This window comes from Artemia franciscana, chromosome 7 (assembly GCF_032884065.1).
Source record: "Artemia franciscana chromosome 7, ASM3288406v1, whole genome shotgun sequence".
Classification (NCBI taxonomy): Eukaryota; Metazoa; Arthropoda; class Branchiopoda; order Anostraca; family Artemiidae; genus Artemia; species Artemia franciscana.
In genome coordinates, this window is record NC_088869.1 from 54,598,081 (window position 1) to 54,625,347 (window position 27,267).

At 35.1% G+C, this 27,267-nt stretch overlaps 1 protein-coding gene across 1 annotated transcript in view; it reads left to right on the forward strand.

Moving 5' to 3' along the window:
- Positions 1-24,943, forward strand: part of LOC136029468 (DDB1- and CUL4-associated factor 8-like) — a 58,565-nt gene extending 33,622 nt beyond the window's left edge. The window contains exons 7-11 of the mRNA XM_065707891.1: positions 4,285-4,465; positions 12,097-12,256; positions 15,362-15,492; positions 18,955-19,194; positions 24,725-24,943. Coding sequence (XP_065563963.1) covers positions 4,285-4,465; positions 12,097-12,256; positions 15,362-15,492; positions 18,955-19,194; positions 24,725-24,832 — 820 coding nt within the window. The 3' untranslated portion in view covers positions 24,833-24,943. The remainder of the gene's footprint in view (positions 1-4,284; positions 4,466-12,096; positions 12,257-15,361; positions 15,493-18,954; positions 19,195-24,724) is intronic.
- The last annotated feature ends 2,324 nt before the right edge of the window (positions 24,944-27,267 follow it).

Below are 27,267 nucleotides of genomic sequence, written 5' to 3' on the forward strand. Positions count from 1 at the left end.
TTTTTGATTTTCCCTAATTTTAAAAATGTATATGATTGTGTTAAGATTCTAATTAACAACTTCCATGAATCTTATTTTTTATTCACTATCCTTAGCACTTTAACTTCCAATCTTATTGTGCATTTGAAAAATTTCTTCTTTTATTCATTGAAACCAAAAGGCTTAATACAGAAAGCTTATATAAGTCAAGACTTTGAAATTTAGTTTAACATTAAATTTGATTTTAAATTTAACATTATAAAATATTTAAAAGAAAATATTTAAAATAACATTAAATTTAACTTAGTATACATAAAAATACATAAAAACTAAGGGAAGTTGCAAATTGTATACACATATATGTTTTTATTTAAAATTTGTCTGTAGTGTATGTGACTTACCGCTGAAATTGTTTTATGTTATTCTTTAACATTTATTTTATTTAATGAATGGAAATTATATTCTGTTAACAAAATTATTAGTCCTATTATTAGTCCGTAACAAAATTGCAAACGGACTAATAATAAGTGAAGATAAAAAAAGGGGAAAAAGAAACATAATGAAACGCAATGCAATATACGCAATAACATAAATCAAAATCTTCTAGCGAATCAACTAAAATAAACAGTTTAGTTACACTTTACACACAACATATCAATTAACACGTAAATTAGATATTACGCAACAGATAAAATACACTTTAAGAAAATAACACGTAAAAATCATGATTCGGGTCAGTAAAGGTAGTAAGAGCTCTATATTTTGTGGTTACTCTGGAATTTTTTACCCAATATGGGAGATTAAGAAGGTATTTACAATATTTATAATAATAAGAAGGGAGATGACGTATTTGAAATAGGTACCTATGAGAGGAAATATGTGCTGCAGGAATTGTCAGCTCACTAATATGCACACAACTTACTTTTCTCATAAATTTATATTTTTTATAATAATTTATGTATTTGTTGTTTTTGTTGATAAGAGGACGCATGTGAGCTATGTTGATCGCTCTTAGCGCATACAGCTCTTTTCTTTCACTAAGTCTATTTTTCAAGGGGGATTTAAACGAAAATGTCATACAAAGAGTCTGCGCAATTTTTTCTACTTTTTCTTCTATAATTGCCAAATCAACCATACCTGTTGACTGAATTATTCCCAATCAAATACTTTTCCATTATAACTATCAACCTTGGCAATAGCTTCTAAAAACGAAGTAAAATAAATAAATTACTTTATGATCTTTTATCCTTTTTCTCTTCTTCTTTGTTTTTCTTCTTCCTTTTTATTTTCTTTTTTTTTCAAAAACACATATATTGCAACACAAAGTGAGTAGAGACTTGTTTCTTTGATAAAGTGGTCTGGATGTATCATTGACAGCTCTTAGCTGATATTTACTAGCCACATCCCTACTTATAAAAATTTATATAGGTAGTCTTATAGATTTATTCTGGAAGAGAATGAGAAAATAATATAAAATTAATTTCTAGGGGACGTGCGTTGTTTATATTGTTTTTTCTTTTATAAAAAAAACTTCTTTCCAACTTAACTAATTCCTAGGTTTTGTGCCTCACTCTTAGGTCATTCGACTCAATCTGCAGGATAGGGGTGGGATTCATCCTCAAATATTTTAGTTTTTATTGGCTTAGGGTTTTCTACATCAAGGGAAAATTGTGGACTGGAAATTCTGATGAGTTATCTACTTGCCAAAGGCGCTAAGCTAGACTTAAGGAGCTTATTAAGTTTTTTTAATATCTGGAAAGATGGCGGATGTAGATAATACTTCATACATACTTATTAACAATTTTGATTCAGATTGTTTGATGTTTATTTGATTCATGTTTGTATAAATCAAAAAAATGCTTCTGCACATAGTGTGAACAATGCCTTGCAAATCATTTTTTTTCTTTGGCCTTTTAATGACGTTTTTATGAAAGAAATTGTTTGTTACTTCTTCGATCATTAGGTCGTGCCCTTTTTTTCTTTGTACATTACCTCTTTAATTGAAGTGAAAGAATGTTTCACTTTTATTAAAGGATTTATTCTATAATCAAAATATTCATGTACTGAAGTAGTTTTGCTGTCAGTTGAGTTTTATTTTAACCCCAAATTGTTTTCAAAAAGGCATTGACACTCCTACTCCTAATCAAATAAGAGTAAATGGTTATTTTGTCGTAACTATCATCCCGTGATATTGACACAAAAAGAAAATTTACTATACGTTTAACAGAAGGTGTTCGGCCCGTAAATTTTTTTTCTGGATGGGGCCAAAAATGGTTTGCAGGAGATCATCTCAAACTTGGCTTAAAAAGAGTAGTTGGTTCAAATGCTTTTTTTTCCTCTACTAAGTTTGGTATATATGCAGCCATATTGAGAAAATCATGGGTAAAGAAAGGGAAAATCTTCAATCAGTTTCTAATCTACTGAACTGCCTCAAAGAAACATTATTCTGCCCTTTTGTTTCAGGAATCGTTCTTAAAGAATGAAACAAAAGATAAAACTTTTGTGTAAGCAGCGGGATATTAAGGAGGGGCAGTCCCCCCTTTTATATAAGGAATAATTTCTGTTCGTTTGAAGTTTTAATGCTGCTCCTTACTTTCAGTAGAAATTTTTTTTTTTTATTTATTTTCTGATCGTTTTTCAGACAATCCCAGGAAATTTATGATAATTTTATATGATCTCCCATGGAAAATTATGCCATAAAAATTTTCTCCCTCGTAAAATTCTTCCGTGGGAAAACCCATCCCCGCTGCCAATTCCCCCAGAAAATTTCTTGCACACGATTCCGCGTGAAAAATACGCCTTATCATACTTTCAGTTGAAGAAAAAATTGTTTTTATTTAATTTCTGATTCTTTCAGGGTCTTGGGGAAATCTCTCCTTGTGGAAATTATTTCTCGGAAATCCCCCGAACACTCTTCCTCCCCCCCCCCGCCCCACAATGGAAACTTTCTTCCGCAGAAAATTTTCCCATGGAGGACTTCTCCTGGTGATATTTCTCCAACGGAAAATTTTTCCCTGACAATTCCCCCCAAGCATCCCCACATGTAAAATGGGGTTGTCAACGAGAAAGTAAGGCAAATAAAATGAATTTCTGGTGCGAATTCTGGCAAATCCCCTAATGTAAAATTAGAAAAAACCCTGGAAACTTCCATTCCAATGTGAAAAATAAAAAATTTCGGTACACTTCCTTATAACATATACTATGTGTAAACAATTGCCCAATTTCACAACTTGCAGGCCTTCCAGTGGTTATGGGGGGGGGGTCATATCGCCTCCAAAGACATAGCTATTGTACCTTTCAACTATATTGAATAAAATTGCTATGTAAAAGGATTTGATCAGACGATATTTAGGAAAAAAGGACGTGTAAGGGGTGCTAGCTGCCCTCCAGAGTTTTGTTTTACGATCACCCTGGGAAAGAAAAAACAAGGAGCAAATAAACACCCGTCCGTGATCTGTTTTTGTTCACTTATAAAAAGCAATATAGCTTTATATTTCCATTCAAATTAGCCTTCTCCCAATATTCTAGGACCATTGGTTCGATTGGATCACCCTGGGAATAAAAGCAGCAAATAAACGCGCGTCCGCGATCTGTTTTGTAGAATTTTTTTTAATTTCACATTTTTGTAGATATGAGCTTAAAACCTCTACAGTATGATTGTCTGATATGTTAAATCGGATGGTGTACTTTTCATTGACATTCTTTGACTTTTAAAGGGTGTTTCCTTCCTTTTGCGAAAATCAGGTAGATTTTATCAGGCTCGTATTCTTTGATGGGTAGCACTAAACTTAATGAATCTCATACATTTTGAATTAGCATAATAAACTGATTTTTTTATATGTCTTGATATCAATATTCCGTTTTTAGAGTTTGGGTTAGTATTGAGCCGCGTCGCTCCTTACTTACAGTTTGTTACCATGAAAAGTCGACTAATGTTTGTAGTGTGAAATTTGGATGGAATTGTGACTGTAATAAGTTCAGCAAGGTTTAGAGTGTCATTGACTTTAATATTAGTCCATTCCACCCCTCTCCACCAAATAATAGGTGTTTGTGGAATAAGATTTTTTTTTGTAATTTCATTTACCCTCTTAATATTTCCTTTCTTATTTCCTAAGTAAATGGATTAGTTTCAAATATTTTTATGAGCTAATATTTTACGCATTAGTTAAGGATATTGAGTTAAAATATTTTATTGATTATTAAAAATATATAAAAATGTTAATAAAACTCAGTTAGGTCCTATTTAATTCCTGAAGTTTTCCTCGTCCTTGCTCAAGCTCTTACCAATTCAAAACTTCTTTCTAGGGCTTGCCTGGTTAAAGAAGATGGTAGCAAGGTACCATTATATAGTATACAGGGACATCCATTAGATAGCAATTACGTACTGCTAGGAGGTTGTGATCAGTATGCGCGTGTTTGTGATAGAAGATCAATGCGTGTTGGTTCTCAAGAATATGTGGCACGCTACTGTCCATCTAGCTTTAATGTAAGTATTGCAAAATTTTCCTTTTACCCCTTTCAATATCTATGTAATAGTACCTTATTAATGCTTGCTCTATCATGGATGCATTATTTGCTTTATCCAACTATCTTGGGAAAGTGATTTGTAAAACGTCGCAAAGATTAATGTCTAGTCAGGGGTGAACCCGGCTGGGGGATTAGGGAAATTCATTATGGGTTTTAGTCCAATTGATATAAAGTAATACATCCATACCAAGTAGGTAGAGTGTGATGATCTCCACACGATAGTATTTGTTTTATGAAAACGCAGTTGGGTTCACCAGGGAATGGCAGGCTGCTGCCAAGTAAGCCACGTGCTGTTATAATCTTGGGTTCCTAAGATAGTTGAACTTCATTTAAATCACTGGTGTGCTTTTTTAGTGTTTATATAAAACTCTACGCCCCTGTTTGTTAATTAATCGTCTATCATGAAAAACGGAAAAAGATAATTATATTTTTTTCATCAAGAAACAGTTGATTGATAGCAGACCGGAGTTTGTGGATACAATTCTTAGGTGAAATGGAAATCAATTTAAAATACTTTAAGCGTCAAGGTTATGAGGGAGCCTCATCTATGAGCGGCCAGTTTCAAGGTAGTGCTGCTGTAGTTCGTGAATATTTTCCCCAGGCAGTCTATGTTCACGTTGCAAGTCACTTCTTAAACTTAGCCCTGTTTCATTCGTGCAACATACCTGGTATAATAAATTGTTTTGGAACTTTGAAAGAAGTCATTAATTACTTTAGAATTTCACCTAAACGCTTTGCAATTTTCGCACAAATTGTTCAAGAAAGTAATTGTATCACAGGGACAAAAGAACAAAATTGAACAAATTCTGTGACACTAGAAGGGTGGAGCAATTAAAAGTCATCATTTCGTTTAAAGAGATGTTCATTATTATCTGTTAGGCTATGGGGGAAATTCAAGAACAGTCTATTTCAGATTTTGAAACTTCAAGCAAAATTTATTCTCGGCTATCTGCTATTGAGCGATGGAGTTTTATTGAAGCTATGGTTACTGTCAGTAAAGTTTTTAGTCTGTCAAAAAATTTGTCGACATTTTTGCAATCAAAACCATAGGTCTCGTATACTTTCTCAAACGCGCTGACGATCTTAAGAGCAAAGTTAGAGACATGAGAGAAATTAGTGAAGCTACGTTTTGTCCACTTTATGCTACAAGTAACTGAGCTGTGTCAAGATGCTGAAATCAGCTTTTGAGTGCCCAAGTGAGCTTCAAAACAAACGTATAGGGATAATTACGGAACAGCGCAAGAGGATCCTGAAAAATATTACCGACTTTCGGTGTTTATCCCATTTATGGACTACTACCTGTAGCAGTTGCATCAGAGATGTTTTGGTCACAGAGAGTTGCTGGAGTTACTGAAATACATACTTCCTCAGCACTGTATTTCCCTTGATAAAGAAAAAACAAAGAATATATCGGAAACTCTGACTAATTTTTGGTATCTTGATGCAGACAGCTATAGGGGAAGCTTGCAAGCTGAGTTAGCTGTGTGGAGGAGAATGTGGATACAGTCAGGAAAAGCGGCACCAGAATACTTTATGACGTGTTTAAAAGAATGTGATAAGACAAGTTTCCCCAATCCACATCAATTTTTGAAGATTGGTACAACAATTCCCGTCATTGCGGCTACGTGCGGTCGTTCTTTGTCTACCCTGAGAAGAGCGAAATCTTATACCAGGAGTGCCTCAGGCCAGGAGCGGATTAATGGATAGACCTTATTATCCATACACAGAGATGTTCTAGTCAATATAGAAGACGTTTTGGATAAACTAGCCCACAACAAAAAAGGTGGCTGGATTTTATTTTATAATTATATATTTACAGTTTTGTCTCAACAAAGAATATACCTTATATTCTAAAAACTATATTTATCATTATTAACCAGTACCATCTCCCCCAAAACTTATCGCTGGGTTCGCCCTGAGTCTAGTGACCTCTTGTCTTTTTTTGGTTCCTCATTTTGTTGTGTTAATTATGATTAATTTTGGCTTTATCTGTTCAGTGTTTTCAGTTTTAATGCCGTAATATAGATAATCCAGTGCCCTTGGTTGCGTCTTATTGATGTTTCAGTTGCTGGCTCTTTTTTAATAGAGACATTGTCGCCCAACCTTGGGGCAGCGGGAATTGAACCCTTGACGTTTATTGCCAGGCATCAATCCACTATCCTACCAAAGGGTAAACGAATTGGAATAGAACATTTTTGTTTAAGCACAAAAATATTCATACAATTTGATAGGCAGCAGACATGGCTAGTGATTCAAAATGCTGCCAATTATACACAAATGGAGACGAAAGCCGCCTTACTTGTTAAAAAAAGAATACAAGAAAAAAACAGAGACAATAAATCTTCTTCAGATTCAACTTACAGGTTATTTTTTAACTACCTCTGTTCCACCAGGTATGGCTTACATCTTGTGTCATTTTAAAATAAAGTAAAAATCAATATAGTTAAAGAAGAAATCACCAATGCAACAGCACAAACACAGAAACAAAACACACACAACAAAACCGAAGACAAAAACTTGTTTTGATAGGATAGAGAATTTTGGACTCTTTCAAGAGTTTGGACTTCCTAGGGTTCAAATATTCTAGAAGAAAGATTAACAATAGCTGGTCAAGGAGTGAATATTGGAGAATAAATATGCTTTCTCATCAAAGATTCATCCCTCAAGCTTTCCAATTTTTTAAACAGTCTTTCATTTGATAAGCAAAAATCATGACTAAACAAACTCCTTTCCATTCCAACAACCTGAGAAAAATCAACTGTGGACAGATTTTCAAATAAAAATTTTTCAAGAGATTTTCTTTCTGAAGAAATAATGTTTTATTTTGTCCTTAATAATGTGTATTAATAATTGATCTTAAATTATCTCAAATTGCAGCTTGGAGTGAATCTAAGGACTTGCTGTCCTTGTAATGCTCCATTATGACTTCTGTAGGTGGTTTGATGCAGGTGCTTGCTACATTTGGGATGTTTTTTAAAAACTTTTTCAAAACAGCCCTAGAATCCTTACTTCAACGAAGCTCAACCAGGACAAAAAAAAAAAAAAAAAAAAAAAAAAAAAAAAAAAAAAAAAAAAAAAAAAAAAAAAAAAAAAACAAAGTAAAAATTATTAGTTTTAAAAAAATACAAACATTATTAGTTTTAATTCTCGCATTTTAATGTAAGTTTATTTATATAAACATTTTTTTTCTCTCTCTCTTTCTCGTTTTTTGCTGAAGACGGCCTTTGAACATAGTGGCCGAAATATTCACAGAATTGATTTGCACTGTCTTGAAAAGATTTTCCCTATAAATTTCCTTATATTAATTCCTTATATGTTCCTTATATTCCTTATATAATTTCCTTATATTAGAGCCAAAATAGTAAAAAATTCAAAAGAAAAGGGAGTACTATTGACTGCTAGACCCTAACTTTTGAAGTACGGATTTCTGCGAAATATTCTTCTAATAGGTTTTATATAATTTTCGTTATGTTCCTCTTCAATTACTTGTTTATTTGATTAGTTCATTATTAATTCATTGTTTAAGTGACGGTAAATATTAATTAATGAACGATGCACTTGCTACAACACAACAGCGAAATAATAAATGATTAGGTAGATGTCATTTGCGCCGTCCGGCTAACAAAACATCTTACCACATATTAGCTTTATATTTGTGTGTGAAATGTGTTTCTTCATTGTTTATAAACCAGTGCTTTGCATCTGGGACCTCCCCTAGATCGTGAAAAAAGGCCCACATCCATGCAATTCCCAAAGTGAACCCGCCCAAGTCGTGTGATGATTTAAGACCAATCTCCCTAACGCCATGCCTAGCAAAAGGACAGAATCGTTCATGTTGCGGCGACTACTAGAGCAAGTAAGAGAGACTATCGACAAATACCAATATGACGGACTCCCAAAATGTGAGACTTCTATATACCTAGTCAGAATGTACGATCAGATTCTGAAATGGCTTGAAAAGCAAGGCTGTTTTGTCGACCTAGCAGCCATCGACTTTCGCAAAGCTTTTGATCTCCTATCACACCTAGTGGCCTGCCAAAACCTAAAACGAATCGGTGCTAAACGCCAAACGCTAGCCATTGTGCTCGATTTTCTGTCTGAAATTCAGCAAGAAGTATTTTCTAAGCTGTTTAAGATATAAATGGTTGAGTAAGATTCCACTTTAGCAAATCATTTACTAACGGGTTTTATCATAGGCAGTGTAATAGCGCTGCCTAATAATTAGGCGGATTGGGCACAGTGTGTTATTGCTAATTTTTCTGACCAGTCCACTTCATATAGAAGAAGGTGTGACAGAAACTTTGAAAGGAGATCATTAAATTTGAAATTGAAAGTTCTACTGCACTTTTTAAGAGTCAAAAGTTTGGTCTTATTTATAAGACAAATAAGAAAAAAGGAACAAACTAACCCAGCAAATTGAACGCTAACGAAGCAGAAGAAACTGAAACAACAGACAGAAACCAAGCCTGAACAAATGACTTTTGTTTGTTGTTTCAGTGGTTCTTCTGCCTTGTTTGCGTTCACTTCAAAAGGCTAATTTGTTTTTTGTTATTTCTTTTTATTCCTGTATTGTTTTGAACTCTTGGAACGCCTTTGCAAATGTCCTTGCCAAAGTTATATTACCACGTGTAGCCAGTGTTGTCTTAGAACCTGTTTACGCAAAATATACAATAATTCACATAAACGAATCTCAGTTTGGGAGCATAGTCCTTAAAGAAGGGCAAACAATTTTGTCGATCTGCTTTAAGTTATATCCTTTAGTCCTAGGACCAAGGATATTCTATATAAAACAGATAATTTCTAAAGAAAAAATTTGGGACTAAAAAACTTTTTAGGAACGGCTTGGACTTATACCCTTAGCCTCCTGGATCAAAGTACCATGCTACACAAAAAAGGGTTTGTAGAATAAGAAAAAAAATTTGTAGTCCGAAAACTGACCTAACACTTTTTCTCTATTGATTAAAAACTTATACATGGAATCGATTGGGAACCCAATACAAGAAAAGCCTGGAAAAGGCCAAAAACCTTTTTTTTTTGTCAACCACTTGTTTTTTTGTGAACGACTTTGAAACTTATACCCTTAGGATACTGGGCCAAAAACATCTACTGTACACACAGAATAAATAAAAATGGTTTGTTTACATAGGCCTTCTAAAAATGGGACTCGAAAATGGACCAACAATTTTTTTTCGATTGCCTTGAAACTTGTATACTGAAATCTTTTGCCCGATGGAACCACATTGAACAAGAGAAAAAACATGCTAAATCTGAAGACGTGCTAAATTTTTTTCTGAACAGGTTGGAATATATAGCCGTCAGTTCATAGGTTAAGGGGACCGTAATGTACAAAACAAAATAGGTTAGTGGCATGGGGCCACTGAAATGAGATGTAAAACTTTTTCTTTTTTATTGGCTTGAAACTTGCATCGGTAAAACATTATGACAAGGGGAACCCAAAACAGATATTGAGAATGTCGATGTAAATACTTTTCCTGATCTTCTCATTATTTTTGATGTCGTTCCTTCTGCCAGGAAAACCACAAATTGTCATGGGAGGGTCAAGGTGCAAGGGGATCCGAAAATTAGCCAAGTGGATTTTTGGCTTTATTTGTTTGAAACTTAAACCCAGAAGCCTCAAGGCAAAAGGATCCTTTCTGGCGAAAAAAAAGGTGTAATTGAAAATAGAATCTAGAAACTGGTCGGTTTTTTCCTCCTAACTCCGTAAGTCCCAGAGCTAAGGGAAACATAATGCAAAAATTTTTTGGCTGGAGGGTAGAAGCCCCCTTTCCTAAATTCAGGCCTAAAAACGGATAAAAATAAATTATGTTAGGTGAGTTTGAAGCTTATATTTATAAGCACTTGGGGCAAGTTGTTGTAAGTACTTGGACAATATTGTATTAAAGTTTGAGTGTATTTCAACTAGGCACCCGCCAGATTGGCCATGACCCGAATGACACACTGGCATATGAAGGCCTAAGGGGGTGCTTGGTTTGCAAATGGCACTAGTCTCTACTGGGTTTAGGGGGGTGGCAGCATTACTATTATTTGTTTTAATTTATGTTTGTTTTGAGTTTGACTTTGTTATTGGTTTTGATTTCTTTTGTTATAGGTTTCATTCTTTCATGTATTGTAGTTTTCGCTTGTTTCATGCTTGGCTTTTTCTTTGACCTTTTATCTGTTTTTTTTTTTTTTTTTTTTTTTTTTTTCGTTCAGCGAAGAGGCAGTATTTAGCCATATTTTAAGATTAATTTCCTGTTCTCAATAGCCTTATAGTTCTAAACGTAAAACATAAAAGTTTCAAACGGCTTCAAACGTTTCGCATCTAAGTAGAGTTCGCCGTTATTAATGCTACTACTATGTAATAGCCTAACAGTTCCTCACTTAGTTGCCCTTGCTCCTTTTTGGTCTTTCTTTAATTGTGACAAAAGGAAGCAAGTTCATCTCCTTTACTTTAAATTTGCAAAGTATTTAATGGAACTTCCAACTTGGACAAGTATCTCTTTTCTGCAAAGAAAGTACCATTTGGTAAACCCAACTGGAGTTAATGAGAAGCAATAACGCATTTGTGATTTCACTACCGAATACCAGAAGTCATCCCATCTTTGGTCATATCTGCTTGTCCCTTGTTTGTAGTTGTCAAAGTATTTTATTTCTGTTGTCTCTTTTTTCCTCTTGATTTTTACTCTGTCTTTTTCTGAGCTTTCTGCCCAGCTTTTTGGGAAGGGTTATAAATAAAATTATGATGATGATGATGATGAAATGGGGCTTATGCAGCCTACAAGTACCTTCGTTTTCGCACATATCTTTGAAGATGAAAGTTGTATATATCTCTATATGGATATGTATATGAAATGATATCGTGTTCCTTTAGCCGGAAAGTTCAATGAGCAGAATTTAAATGCCATAAATATAGGTCTTTAATATTTCAAATAAGTATAAAAATAGGTAATGCTGTGGTTTATAGTGTGGTACGGCTCTCTCTCTCTCTCTCTCTCTCTCTAACCAAGATTTATATATATTCAAAAACTTAATAAGTGATCTTTGGTTTTCACCAAAATTAGTATTTAAAGGTTTCTGTGGCTGTTAATCCGAATTAAATCGACTTTAATTGTCAAAAAGCTGTTTTTAGATCGAACAGAAAACACTATATATTAAAATAACTGCATTTTTGTTGCTTTTAGTCTGATGTGGTTAGAAGAATAGTTTATATAATATTTATAATGTTGATTTTATTTTTAGATTTCTTTTTATTAATTTTCTTCTTATGTTTAAATTTCATCAATAGGTATATTCACTTATTAGTTAAGTAAATTGCTTGATTGAAGGGGTTTTACCTTGTCAAATCTTGTTCCGTTCAATTGCTTATATTATTATGTAACAAAATTAGAATTAATATAGAATGTACTTCGGATTCAGTCAAAGTCAAAACTCATTATATTAGTTTAAAATTCGTTTTAGAATCAAACCGAAAATTGCCAGTTCTTTCTATGTTTTTACAATTATTTTACTGACTTCCTTATGACTTTATTAAAATAACCATATTAAAATACATTTTAGAATATATTAAAATAAAATTTTCTTTGCTTTTAGTCTGGTACGGAAACACGTGCTCACATCACATCATGCGTTTACAGTAATAACGGCACTGAAATACTCGCCAGTTACAATGATGATGATATTTATTTATTCGATTCGTCAAATTCAGAAGCTGCTAGTCATCAATATGTGGGTGCCAGAAATAGTGCCACAGGTAAGTTCTTTTTTTTTTAATAGTTTCAAGTTTTCCGAACCTAACAAAGATCGAGTTTGAATAATCTAGATGTTTTCCAGAGAAATTGCCTACGGATTGTTCTGGGTACCCGGCTGACTGACCGTATTTCAAACAGTAGGTTGTACGAAAAGTGTGGTTCAATCCCGCTTTCTGGGGCTATAATGAAAGAAAGATTGAGATGGCTAGGCCACGTTCTACGGATGAAGGATGACAGATTACCGAAGATTGTCCTTTTTGGCCAACCGTCTGGGGCTACACGGAAAGCAGGTCGTCCTTGTCTGGGTTGGGAGGATGTCATAAATAAAGATTTAAAGGAAATGGGAACTTCCTGGGTTGGTGTAAAGAGGGAGGCTTTAAATAGATTAGGTTGGAGGAGGAGCGTGCATAGCTGTGTTGGCCTCAGGCGGCTTTGTGCTGCAGTGAGTTATTATTAGTAGTAGTAGTAGTAATGAGAGATTAATCTGCCTTTTATAATATAAATTATGGCTGTACATGTTTATTGCTTATTTTTATACTATTGTATGTAATGTTTGATTTTTTTTTTATCTCGTTTCTTTCAAACATGGTGGAAAATAAAATAGTATATACAATACTGAAGAATAGTATATGCAACATAGTATGTAGTATATATATTATAACAATATTGTGTGTATAGTATGTAATAGTGTACATAGTAAACACAATATTACATGTGTATATTTACTACGCTATATATATATATATATATATATATATATATATATATATATATATATATATATATATATATATATATATATATATATATATACTGTATAAAAGAGGCCTATTTTAAAGAGCTGAGGCTTAGTGAGTGGCACTTACCGTGGCAAAAGTCAGTGTACATCATTTGTTGTCTCCACAGGGGGGTTGTCTCCACATTTTAAAGTTGATTTTTTCTCTTTTCCACGTAAATGCTAAATTTTCTATTGTTAATCAAAAAGGTCGTGGTAATGAATTGCTAGTAAAGAGCGACCCGCGCCGATATTAAATGAAGCTTCAAAAACTGAGAATTTAGTTACAATGTGTATATCAAAAGAAACTGTTGTCCCTGGTAATTCATTAAGTTTAAAATGTAAAAACACTGTTGATTATAAAGATATCCGTAAAAAAAAGTTCATTTAGGAAAAACGTGAGAAATAATCCCCCCGAAACGGAGCCAATTTTTAAAATCCTAGTTAGAGTTTTCAAAGAATTTGGATTTTTTCCCCTTAGAAGGCTGGCACTAGTGGTATTTTGTTTTCAAAAATATCAGAAGAGGTTTGCATAAATTGAAATTGAAAGTTATTTTGGGTGGGATTTTGTGTAAGAAAACTAACATTTTTAGCCATTAGTCTATTTTGCATCTACAATTATAGAGTGGGCCTATTTTGCCATTAGTCTATTTTGCATCTACTATCATGATAATATGAAATCGACATAGAGAGGGCCAAAGTGTTTTCGAGTGATCCTACTGTGGACGAGCAGGGGTGAGGACCTGAGTCCTCAGAAAGTCTATTTAAGGCCCACGTTTTTGAACTTTCATTTGGAATGTTTCCTAACTTTGCTCAATATGGAGGGAGAGTGTGGGGATGTACCACCTAAATTTCTTTCATTCCTAGGAATAAAGTGGGACTAATGCTGCAATATAGGATTTGCTGGGTGATACCTTTCATTCAGAAGCTCCTAACTTAGATACGTATGGAGGAAATCCCTGTTCGGGATATCCCGCTCTTGTTGCAGAAATATTTTGAATATAGCATGGAGTATTTGTTACGTTTTTCTGCAGAGAAGGAGGGGGAAGGGGTAATGGCATACCCTAAAATCAATATTTATCCAAAGGAAACCACATGAACATCTGAAAAACTGTACCCTTATAATTCAGTTGTGATGTTTATTCATTGTAATCATTCATCACTTATTTTATCTATTGAATATTCATTCATTTTATACCCTACCCATGCTCCCACCCCTCCTCCGAGAAACAGATAAAGCTATGTACTTTTACATGGATGATAATCATTTTAAAAGTGATATTTGAATAGTAATGGTTAAGTGGTGGCAACTTTTTTAACGTTAGGAGATGCCCTTATGAAATAGCTCGTAGTAATTAACTGTGAGTTAAAAGCAAGCTTTATCGATAGACACTAAAATTCTGTGAAGGAACCATATAACAGAACTTTGACTGCAGTGTATACATAAGAAGAGTTAGATTTTATATTTTTATTCCCAATATACAAATTCTTTGATTTTAGATTTTTCTTCAAATGTTTTTAGCTCAAGATCAGTTGCCCAGTTTAAGAAAAAATCTGTGATCTTGACGGAAATTATCCCGAGAAATTTAACACACAAGCTCTTTTCACTTTGTATTTTACTATTCGGGCCTCTCACTACAACGAGGCTGCAATTTCTTCTTGTTCTCAGTTTCATATTGTTTTACTATTATGTCATATAGTATATTTGTAATTATCTATAATTATTATTATTTATTTGTTATAATATTTATAAGTATACATAGCTAATTAATTAATTAATTTTATTATAATAATTAATTAAGTAACGAGTTAAGTAACTATTATTTATTTGATTTGTGTTAATTTTAGTAGTGCTTAATTGATTAAATTATTATATTTACATTATTGCATCGTTATTTCGTTTATTTTTTTATTATTTCAGGTTCTCAATTATATTCCATGATTTATTTTCAATAATATGTTTGTTTAATTTAGTGAAAGGTATAAATTTTTTTGGGCCAAACAGCGAATATATGATTTCGGAGTCAACTTCTTCTCGTTCTAAGTTTCTTATCATTGTACTTTTATTTCATGAATTTTATATTTGCAATTTGTAATTTATTATTACTTTTTATTATTTGCTGTTATATAATTGTTATTTATTTATTATATATTATTAATGAATTATTTAATTTTATTATAATAATTAATTAAGCAATGAGTGTAGATCATGCTTTTCATGTATGATCAAACATTACTTAGTAACTTATATTATTAAAAAATTATTATATTTATATTATTCAATCATTATTTCATTTAGTTTTATTACATTAATGTGTTTATTTGAATTCAGTTAAAGGTGTCAATTTTTTTGGGCCGAACAGTGAATACATTATTTCTGGGTCAGATTGTGGTCATGTTTTCTTCTGGGACAAAGAAACGGAGGCGATTGTAAATATTCTTCCTGGGGACATCAATGGCGTGGTGAGCTTAGTTTTATTCAGTGTTATCGTTATTTTTTTTTTTTTTTTAACGTATTAGGATTGGAAATCAAAACCAGCCTAGACACTTGAGCAGACTAAGATTTTTTTGATTAAGATTTAACTCTTAACTGGTTGTGTGTGTGTTTTTTTTTGTTTTGTTTTTTTGTACGTAACTGGTTGACTAGGGTAAATATTTACTCTATAACTAAAAACACTTCTATATAAAAACTATTCCCGATAGGAACTTGTAATTTAGCTTTAAGCAACTACAATCAAATACAATATATTTAACATAAAAATGAATCATCTAGATACATTCTTGGCAAACTTCGTTGGGGTGGTCCTTGCAGCACCTCTTTGCAGATGCTGCAGATCTTAGTCGTCTTCCGGTCAGCTGAGCGAGGACAGAGACTACAGTGTTGATTTTTGGTGTCAGAATGTGAAGGTTCAGCGTCTGAATTACCTGTGGACTCTATTCCATCAATATTGGAGACTAACTTTCAAAGTTCTCGAGGAAGAGAGTTGATGGATATTCTAACCATCAAATGAGGCTTCTGCGCCGGATTTGTCGGCGCTGGATCACCTTTTCTTGACTTCTTGTTGTGTTGACAAGCAATCCTGTTTTTACGCCTGCAATATCAGACATTGCAAAAAAGATTGCAAGTGGACAGCGCTGAGAGTGACGGCTGGTAGTGTAGTTTGCACATTTTTGATCTAAGCTGTCAACGCCAGATTTATTTGCGTTGCGAAATCTCGACTATCTTCAGCTTGCCTGGGTTTGCCCCTATCGTGTTTGTGTTTTGCATTGAAGAGATCAAAGTTACTGCTTTGCTTTTCTTAGGCACATACGATACAATAGTCGTCTTCTGAGCAAAGTCGAAGATTGAGGAACCAGACTCACGATCCTTGTGCGGAAGAAACGCTGCTGGGAGCTCGTACTTGTTCTTTCTGAGAGTTCCAACGTAGGTAGTATTCTGTCAGTTGAGATTGTCAACCAACTCAATCGAGGAGTACCAGTTGTCCTCGGTTATGCTTTTGTTTGTATTCAAGGCCGACACAGCCAGAGTCAAAGCGCTACGAGTAGGAATAGACATCGACTGTGTGCCTACCATCTCAGTGGTTTTCACTATAAATAAAGGTATTGTATAAGTAGTAGGTGCGGGCATCAGTCGGACACTGTATTTTCTGTCCGTACTTGGCTGGCTTCGAAGGGATGTACATTCTGAACACACATCGATCCCTGAAGAAAACGAGCATGTCGTCGATTGTCAAATACTCAGACGGGGTGAAGTTCTTGCTGCATTCTTTAATTAAAGTACTAACCAGATCTCTGATAGGAGTTAAAGGACCTTGACGTTGTCTAGTCTGTAAATCATTAAAGCACAAGCAACCCCCGCCGAACAGAAACCTTTTGACACTCGTGGCTGCTCTAAATATATCTCGGCTGGTCCCGTCAGCTGCAAAGAGACTTTCAGCATCTTTACCTCCGGGTTTGAATATTCCGGCTAGGTATAGTAGACCAAAAAAGGCTCTCATTTTGATGTAGTCTATAGATTTTGTAAATGAACTGTTTTCCGATTGACTGAGCTTATACTTGGCTCGACAGAGCTCAACCTTTCCGTTGTTATGCTTTACAATTTCGTCGACCATTTCCGTAGTGAACAGGTTGTTCCACATATCTTCCGGGGACAGCCCCCGTCCTACCCTGGACAGCCCTAAAACGCCAGGTAGTTGTGCTACTCTATTGGATGTACGAGTACGTGAAGTTGGCGGTGGCGGCTTAGACCATTTCGTTCTACGGTTTCTAACGATAAGCACATCCACGGGCTTCTTCCGTCGCCTTACAGGAGGAACGTCATCCTCGTCTAACGTAATCGGGGGGTAGGGCTCCTGTGTATCTAGAGAACTAGTTTGACGGTCTTCTAGGTCTTCCTCTTAGTCAGTTTCGCCTTCCTTGACATCTTCTTCGACCTCCTCTTCAAGGTGAAAATCAGGATCCCTATTGCGACCTTCATCTTCATCTGTTTCTTTTGATAGATCTTCGTCTCTTTTGAGAAGCTCAATGACTTCTTCCTCAGGTAGTTTCTTGTGACTACTCATCCTGACTCCCTAGAAAAGTAAGGAATGAAAGGGAAAGGCAAAGGAGGGTAAGAATATTCAACTTGTTGGCAAGAAGTACTTGTGGCACTGCAGAAATGCTAAATTTACTACTAAAAAGGTTGCAAGACCTTCAGTATTAGTATGGATAAATAATGGAAGTAGTGCAGCTATAGTCTCCCTGTCGAACGTTAGCCATTCAAAATATGTCCATGGCAGTTTTCACTTTATTTTGATGTAAGTGGTCGGGTGGGGTAAAAAAAACTATCCCAGACCCCCTAAATTCCTTTCTGGATGGACGCAGTAGGTCGACTGACTCACCAAAGATCCTTTGTGAGGTGTTTGATGATTACACGGAACCTCAATGGCGTAGCCCCAGGGGTTATTGAGAAATTTCAAAAACAAAAGTACGCGGGGTAATTTCTAACTCCACCCGACCAGTTAAGGGTTAAGATTCAATAGAAAAAATCTACCTAATCTACTTATCTTTGTGAAGATAAGTAGACTAATATTTAAGATGAAACTTGGTATTACTTCGACGATCAAGTTGTAACGAATTCAATTCTTTTTTTCCCTTTTTCTTCTTAACCAAGAGGAAATACGAAATACTTTTTAAAATGATAGTCAAGAGTTTGACTCACCGCTCTGAAAATGGACAGAGTCACAGAACACTTTTTTGTTTACTAATCCCTGAACCTTGATTGTAAAAAATAAGCATAGTATTTTTTATTTTTTTGAGTAAAATAATCTTAAAACTAAAACCTTTCCAATCCGCATACCACCAAAAAGTCTGACCTTCTGTAATTCAGAGCACATAACACTTCACGTAATTATAGTTATCTTGAGCTTTTCAGGAAAATTGCCATACGGAATAATGAAAATTACTAATTTTCTATTTGTGCTGGAAATTTTGACTTTTTATCCTAATTCTTTAAGATGAATAAACGAACAGAGTGAAAATTGAAATCAAAAAGTATTTTTAAAACTTTATAAGATTTTATCATAAAGGCTGAGGCGGGGCAGGCCTTCTGATCTACAGAGTAATTTCTCTTCATTTTTAGTTGTGATGTCGCTTTACTTTTATTAGTAAAAACTTTTTTTTTATTTCATTTACTTTAAAGATCGTGATTGAATTTTCTGTACCCTTATCCATTCTTAGCTTAATTTGTTTTCCAAGTTTTACAGTCGAGATCAAACAGGGTTAAAACAAATCCTTTAGTTTAATTTATTTGACTAACATATTAAAATTAATGGATATTTATGTAATACTTCTTTAATATTTTCTAAATTGTTGGTAGTGGGTAATCGATATTCTAATTTTATTTTGTTTGTGTGTGTGTTTCTATGGTTACTATTTGGGTTCCAGGTCAATGTTCTTGAGCCTCATCCTTCATTTCCGATTTTGGCCACTAGTGGGTTAGATGATGATATTAAGCTTTGGGCACCGATTGGACGGGAAAATGACAAAACGCAATTGATTAAAGAAGTTATAGGCAGCAATTTTGACGAGAGAGAAAACGATGGATCTAGAGCAGCTGATTCAATTGATGGAGAACTTCTTTGGATGTTGTGGAGACACCTAAATAGAACTGAAAGAAGGAGGAGGGTCAGTTTATTCTTCTTTACTTGATTTTCTTTATTATCTAATTCCTGCCATAAGATATACAAAATTTTGATAACAGGGAAAACGGAGTCTTTGAGAAGGAAAACAAACAAACAACTGATTTCATCTAGCCCTAACAGGAAAGGCTCCTAACAACCTGGCATTCCGGAAAATGCATATAGGTAAACAAGCTTTTATTTAGGGAACTATTTTATGTTTATATTTAACGCTAACGAGGCTTTAAGAATCAAATTGAAAGCAGACTCGTTTTCCATTGAAAACAGAATCAAAATTGAAATACTGAAAAACTGATTTGTTTCCAGTTGAGATAATAAAGTTTTTCCCTCTTTTCCAAATTATATGAAAATAATTTGTATTTTTGTAAAATTGAAAAGGGAATCATTTTATACTCTGGCTTTCTTCACTAGGCTACTGATAATCAACAGACTTGACTTTTCCTTCCCAAGTATAATAAAATTTTTGTCGTTTCAAAACCTTAAAGCGAAAATAGAATTGCATTTTCACTAACATTACACATTCCACTCTTCCCATCAAACTTCAGCAAAATGTATTGACATTTTAAGTGGTAAAAATAAAAGAGGTTGGTTTTTCACGTACACGTTTAGCCTTTTAGCCGTTGAGTAGAATTAACCGTTTAACCCTCCTTTTCTAAACTAACCTTATATACTGACGATTTGAGGAGTAAAAAAGAAAAGAGCCTCTCGTCTTTCTCATTTTTGTTTAGGATTTTAAAACTAGCTTGCCATCCAAATTTTAGAAAGATAAATTGACATTTTAAGCATTAGCTTGCTATTTTTGCTATTATTGTTATTTTATGCAAGAAATTGAAGAAAAAATAAATGGGTTTATGTTTTCTATGCTTGGTGCATACACAATATAAAATCCGTTTTTTTTTTTCGCTGTAATATTTTAGTTTTTTTCTTAATAATACATAATCGCCTGCAAGTAACATTTTTATAAATTTCACGTAATATTCTCTAATGTCGTGGAACGATGCCTTATAATTGAAACTCTTGACTTGATTCAAAGACGGTATTGAAGCTACAAACTTGAATCGAGATCATCCGCGCCCACGAATTAAAAAAAAAAATGTAATAAATTATAACTAATGATTGTTGGTTTCCGGAATTTATTCTGAAATCTATGCTATTGCCCATGCTAAAATACCATATGCAATACTTTGAATTAGTGTTGTAACTGGTCAAACTGGTCACTGTGAAATTGGGTATTTTACGTAACTTACCGCAATTTTATGGACCTCCTTAAAATTGGTATTTTGCCCATTTATATGATTCACGTATTTTGCGTAATTTACGTATTTTACTAGTATTTTGCGTAATTTACGTATTTTACCAGTATTTTGCGTATTTTACCGGTATCTGACATATTTTACTGGCATATTTTACCACGCCTTGAAATTTTCACAACTTCAAAGCATGATATACTGTGCATAAATAATCTCCCTTTTGTCTATATTCAACCGGTAGACAAAAATAGGTTTGGATATGATCTATTGATTTCCTTTTTGTATAGCTGTATTACGTCAAGTGTATTAAAAGTTTGTGTGACCTCAATTTCTTATTATCAAAACAATAGAGTATATTACTAGAGTGTAATAAAGTATATTAAAGGTAATTAGAATTTTGAAATGGTGAAATGTTAGCTAAAATAAATTATATTAATTCTGTGTGCTGTTAAAGACAGAAAGAGCTACAAGCAAGATTAACATATAACAAACAGGAAAAAAAAATAACCGTGGAAAAAGAGGGTAATGTCAGTGGATAGAAAAGAAGTGAAAATTACAGAAGCAGATATTTTGTCAGGGACTTCCGCCAAGCGGTCTTCAGTGCTAAAAACAAAAGAAGGAAAACTAATTTTTTAAAGTAGATCTGACAGAGCAGATGAAAGATTGAATCAAACAAACCAAAAAAAAGACAAACTAGATGAAATGAAAGACCATTCACCAACAAGATTAGGCAAGATTTCCCTGTACTTGTTAAAAAAAGTGCCAGGACGCACTCAAGTTTTTGATCTGAATGTAAGATACAAGAAAACTGGTTTCATAGCCATAAAGACATGTGACGGGTGACACAATGCGATTGTAAGTAAGGAAATATGACGGCACTAGGCCCTCAAGGTCCAAACCGGCGGTGCTAATCTCCATTTCAGGACTCTTTAGCCAGGAAGTGCAATGGGGGACTGAGGGCTAGCTACCCTGTGCTTTCGCACACCCTTTCTGCTTACCTTCCCCAGATATCTCCAGGTACCCATTTAGAGCTAGGTCGACTCTGATTGACCTTACCGAATCACATCATTGACACTCATCCCAAACCAAATAACCAGCCACGCCAGGGATCGAATCCCCCCTATTTCCCCTTGGATAATTCCGGATCTTCAATAGAAGTGAAGTCGAAATTGCTACTCTCCTTTTTAAGCCAGAGGCAATCGTATTGTACGTATAGTAAAGATCCCTAAGGGGTTCAATTTGCTAATATTTCTTCATTTATTTTATCTCAGAGGCACTTCATGTGTAAGGGGTAGTCAGATAAATTTGGGGGGGGGGCTCAATTAATTGGAAATCGAAAGATCCAGTGCCCTTTTCTAAGATTTAGACTACTTTTCAACAAATTGTTACCGACTACTGAATCTTTAAGAAATTCTTATTCTAGTCTACCGATCCTTGTGTTTCAGCAGTTGTTTTGAAAGTATCTTCACATAAATAAATATTTAGTTCTAAGAGAGTGACAAGGGGAGGGTGGAGACTGGAATTGATACATAATCTTGAGGGCCGTATCCAAGACTTGTGTTTGGGAGGGGGGCACGAAAAACTTTTGGAAACGCATCAAGAATGTGTTTCAACCAAAGAGGTCAACTAGAATGTTAATTAAATTGATGAAACTCTAGATGAATGAGTTTTATCTTTTTCTAAGCCCAGGAAAAATGAGATTCATTAAAAAAAAAATTTTAAAGCTGAAACTAATGCTTAAAAAGAAATGCTCAACCGGTCTTGTAGCTACAGGGCAATCCTAAACTACCAATTTTACCTATATATACTAGGGAGTACCTTATTTTATCTTATTTTACAAACTTTGCTTATCGATTTTTATGGCACTTGGTATCTACCATACCAAGTGACATATAGCGATCGCAAATTCTGTCGGTCTGTCGTTCTGTCTGTCCCGGTTTTGCTACTTTCGGCACTTCCAGGTAAGCTAGGACGATGAAATTTGGCAGGCATATCAGGAACCAGACCAGATTAGATTAGTAATTGTTGTTTCCCCGATTCGACCATCTGGGGGGGGGGGCGGTTAAATCGGAAAAATTAGAAAGAATGAGGTATTTTTAACTTACAAACGGATGATCAGATCTTAGTGAAATTTGATGTTTGGAAGAATATTGTGTCTCAGAGCTCTTTTTTTCATCCCGACCGAATCTGATGGTATTGAGGGAGGGGGAACCTAAAATCTTTGAAAACGCTTAGAGTGGAGCGATCGAAATGAAACTTGGGGGGGATAAGCACAAGTCCTAGATACGTGATTGACACAACCGAAATGAAACCGCTCTCTTTGGGGTAGTTGGGTGGGGGGGTGGGTTAATTCTGAAAAACTAGAAAAAATGAGGTATTTTTAACTTACGGACGGGTGATCGGATCTCAATGATATTTAAATCATGATCGGATCTCAATGACATTGATATTTAGATGGATATCGTGTCTCAAAGCTCTTATTTTAAATCCCGACCGGATCTGGTGGTGACATTGGGGGGAGTTTGGGGGGAAACCTAAAATCTTGGAAAACGCTTAGAGTGGAGGGGTCGGGATGAAACTTGTTGAGAAAAATAAGCAGAAGTCCTAGATACGTGTTGGCATAATCGGAACGGATCCGCTCTATTTGGGGGAGTTTGGGGGGAGAGGGTTAATTCTGAAAAATTAGAAAAAAATGACATATTTTTAACTTACGAAGGAGTGATCGGATCATCATGAAACTTCATATTTAGAAGGACCTCGTAACTCAGATATCTTATTTCAAATCCCAACCGGATCCAGTGTCATTGAGGGGGCAGTTGGGGGGGGGACCTGAAATCGTGGAAAATACTTAAAGCGGAGAGATATGGATGAAACCGGGTGGGAAGAATAAAAACCAGTCCAAGATACGTGACTGACGTAACCGGACCGGATCTGTTGTCTTTGGTGGAGTTTGGGGGGGGGGGATAATTCGGACAAATTAGAAAAAATGAGGTATTTGTAACTTACGAACGGGTGATCAGATCTTAATAAAAATTGATATTTTTAAGGATCTGGTGCCTTAGAGCTCTTATTTTAAATTACGATCAGATCCTGTGATATTGGGGGGAGTTAGAGGGGGAAACAGGAATTCTTGGAAAACGTGAAAATTGAGGTATCTTTATCTTACGAATAGGTGATCGGATCTTAACGAAACTAGATATATAGAAAGATCTTATGTCTCATTTGCACCATTTTCGACTCGAATTGGATCCTGGGACATAGGGGGTTGGAGGGGGGAAACAGAAATCTTGGGAAACGCTTAGAGTGGAGAGATCGGGATGAAACTTGATGGGAAGAAAAAGCACAAGTTCTAGATACGTGATTGACATAAATAGAACGGATCCGTTCTCTTTGGAGGAGCTGGGGGGATGTTAATTTGGAAAAATTAGAAAGATTGAGGTATTTTTAACTTAAGAACGGATGACCGGATCTTAATGAAATTTGATATTTAGAAGGAACTCATGTCTCAGAGCTCTTATTTCAAATCCTGGCGGGATCTGTTGATATTGGGGGGAGTCGGAGGGCGAAATCGGAAATCTTGGAAAACGCTTAGAGTGGAGGAATTGGGATGAAGCTTGGTGTGTAGAATAAGCAAATGTTGTAGATACGTGATTGACATAATCGTACTGGATTCGCTCTCTTTGGGAGAGTTAGAGGGTGGGATTCAGTGCTTTGGCGAGTGTGGTGCTTCTAGACCTGCTAGGACGATGAAAATTGGTAGGCGTGTCAGGGAGCTGCACCAATTGACTTGACAAAGTCGTTTTTCCTGATTCGACCATCTGGGGAGCTGAAGGGAGAGGAAATATTAGAAAAAATGAGGTATTTATAACTGACGAGTGGGTGATCGGATGTAATGAATTTTGATATTTAGAAGGACATCGTGACTCAGAGCTATTATCTTAAATCCCGACCGGCATTAAGCCTCTGATTTTCCTTTTAAATCAATCTATTGATTCTTAGAATTTTGTTAGAGCTCGTACCATATGAGCTCTTGGTTCTTTGCTCTTCTGGCCTCATCACAAGTGCCATATGAGCTCTTAGTTACGTGTTATTTTACGGTAATTTTACAACACTAATTAGAATTACTTACCTTTTATATCTTTATCTTATATCCCAAGTCCTTTTTTTTTTTTTTTTTTTTGGTTGTATAGATGATACTGATGTAATGTCGATATTTGTGTTTATAGCAAAGTAATGCACTAATAACTTTTTTTTACGTGTTTATAGTTTAACGATAGTGCGACTGTAGACAACGGTGAAGAGTCTGATGGTAGCGAAGAAAACAATCGAGATGAAGATACAGCTCGACGCCGTATGGAATGCAGAATGGCTTAACTGGATGAAAGTGCCTCCTTTGTTTTAATTTTTTGTATTATAATTATTTATGTTGATTATCGTTTAACGGAAAAATATTTTCTGCAATATTAAAATGATAGATATTTTCCAGTTAGTTAATTATATTTAAGACCTATTTATTTAAGGAATCAAGATATGGTTTTATTGAGAAGTTCCTGGTTCCATTAAGCTATATCTACTGCTAGCATTATAATTCACTGCAGCACCAAAACATCTGGGGCCACACTTTTCCACCCCAATCTATTCAAAACTTCATTTTTTACCCACTCTCATGGGGTATGAACTTTTAATTTCTTTTAAATTCTTCTTTATGACCCTTCCCACTCCCCACACTCATGAGGTAGGAACTTCTAATTTCTTTTAAATCCTTCTTTATGACCTCTTCCAACTCCTCACTCTCGAAGTATGAACTTCTATTTCCTTTTAAATCCTTCTTTATGACGTCTTCTTAATCCCCCCACTTTCCACTCCCACGAACTATGTACTTCTAATTTCTTTTAAATTCTTCTTTATGGCCTTTTCCCACTCCTCATTCACGAAGTATGAACTTCTATTTTCTTTTGGAACCTTCTTTACGCCGTCGTCCTTCTCCCTTACTTCCCACTCCCTCAAAGTGTGTACTTCTAATTTATTTTAAATCCTTCTTTATGACATCTTCCCGCTCCTCACTCACGAAGTATGAACTTTTATTTTCTTTTGGAACCTTCTTAATGACGTCGTCCTACTCCCCTACTTCCAACTCCCACAAAGTATGTACTTCTAATTTCTTTTCAATCCTTTATGACCTCTTCCCGCTCCTCACTCACGAAGTATGAATTTCTTCTTTTTTTGAACCTTCTTGATGACCTTGTCTTACTCCCCCACTTCCCACTCCCACGAAGTATAAACTTCTAATTTCTTTTAAAACCTTCTTTATGACGTCTTCCTACTCCCCCACTCCCAAGAAGTACGTACTTCTAATTTCTTTAAAACCTGCTTTATGACGTCTTCATACTCTCCCACTCCTACAATGGAATGAAGAAACGCCTCATTTTACACCCCTCAAGTAAGAAGTAAGTAGAATTAATATGAATCTTGTCTGTAACCTCCCAGATGAATACAAATTCTTTAAAAGTTTTATTTCTGTTAAGTACATATCGTAGGGAGGAATCGAATTGCCACCACATGACTTAAAGTAGGGAATAATACGAAAATTAGGCTTCCTGTGCTATGTATATAGCACACATGTGTATATAGCACATGTGTATATAGCTGAATTATGTAGTTAAAAAAAATAAAAATTAAGGCTTTGAACGAATCTTTTAAAACTCGTGGCCTATCTAGATACTTTGATCAAGCCAGAAATTACAGCGCACAAATTTTCAAAAAATATTGGGACCTAAATTTTAGAAAAATCTTCATGTGAGTGACGTCACATTTATACACATTTCAAGAGCATAGACTATGTAATCCCGCTGTCCTTGGAGTGATTGTTTCATTTTTAGTGTTATACGGGTTTTTTGCAGAATCGCGGGCTTGTTTCGTCGATTTTCATGCGTGATAACGGCATCTATATATTACCCGAAAAGCGCACAAAGCAGGCGTAACCTAGTTTTTCTACCTCCAAGCAACGATTGATACACTTAGAAGCCGATGTCCTGCTTTATAATTGTCGGTGATTTTAACCAGACAAAGAAAGCTTCGTTAGCCTCCAGTGTTTCTCTTAATCAGATTGTGAACATTCCCAGTTACTCGTCGTAAGCACCCTCAACCTGATCGAGGCAGTACCCTCGATCTGATTCTTACAAACACAGAGGACCTATACCACCCCCGACATCGCTTTGACCATTCGGCATGTCTGATCACTACGTCCTATTTCTCAAAGCCAAAAGTTCTGTGAGAAAACCCAAGCTCTCACGGATCACTACTAAACGAATAACTGACTACGCAATCCGTGAATATTGCCGCTAGATTGCCGAATATGACTTCCCTAGAGGTTTCAAAGGTCATTTCTCTTAAGCAAAGGGTGTGTGCTTTCAGTGGAAAGTTGTACTCTAAGTACCTCAGGATATTTCCAACAAAGACCATGGTTAAAAGTGAATACGACGAGCCATGGATTACGCCCACTATTAAGACCCTGATTCGTGAACGCAGCCGCCTTTACTCGAGTGACAAAGGAAATCAAGGAGCTATCAAAAGAAACCTAATAGTTAACATTATCAGGAATGCAAAACGCAAGTATGGTCGTGAAAAAGTTGACCCCTGCTCAACATTGAACCTGCAAAGTATTCAAAGCGATGAGTAGAAATGTTTCGAAAACCAGTGTCAAAATATCTGACGATAATGGCCGAATACTGGGGTCTAGTGATGTTAATGCATTTCTCACCTCCATTTGTACCACTTTTTCAGCCGTTACCCCCCAGGAGAAAGTCTCA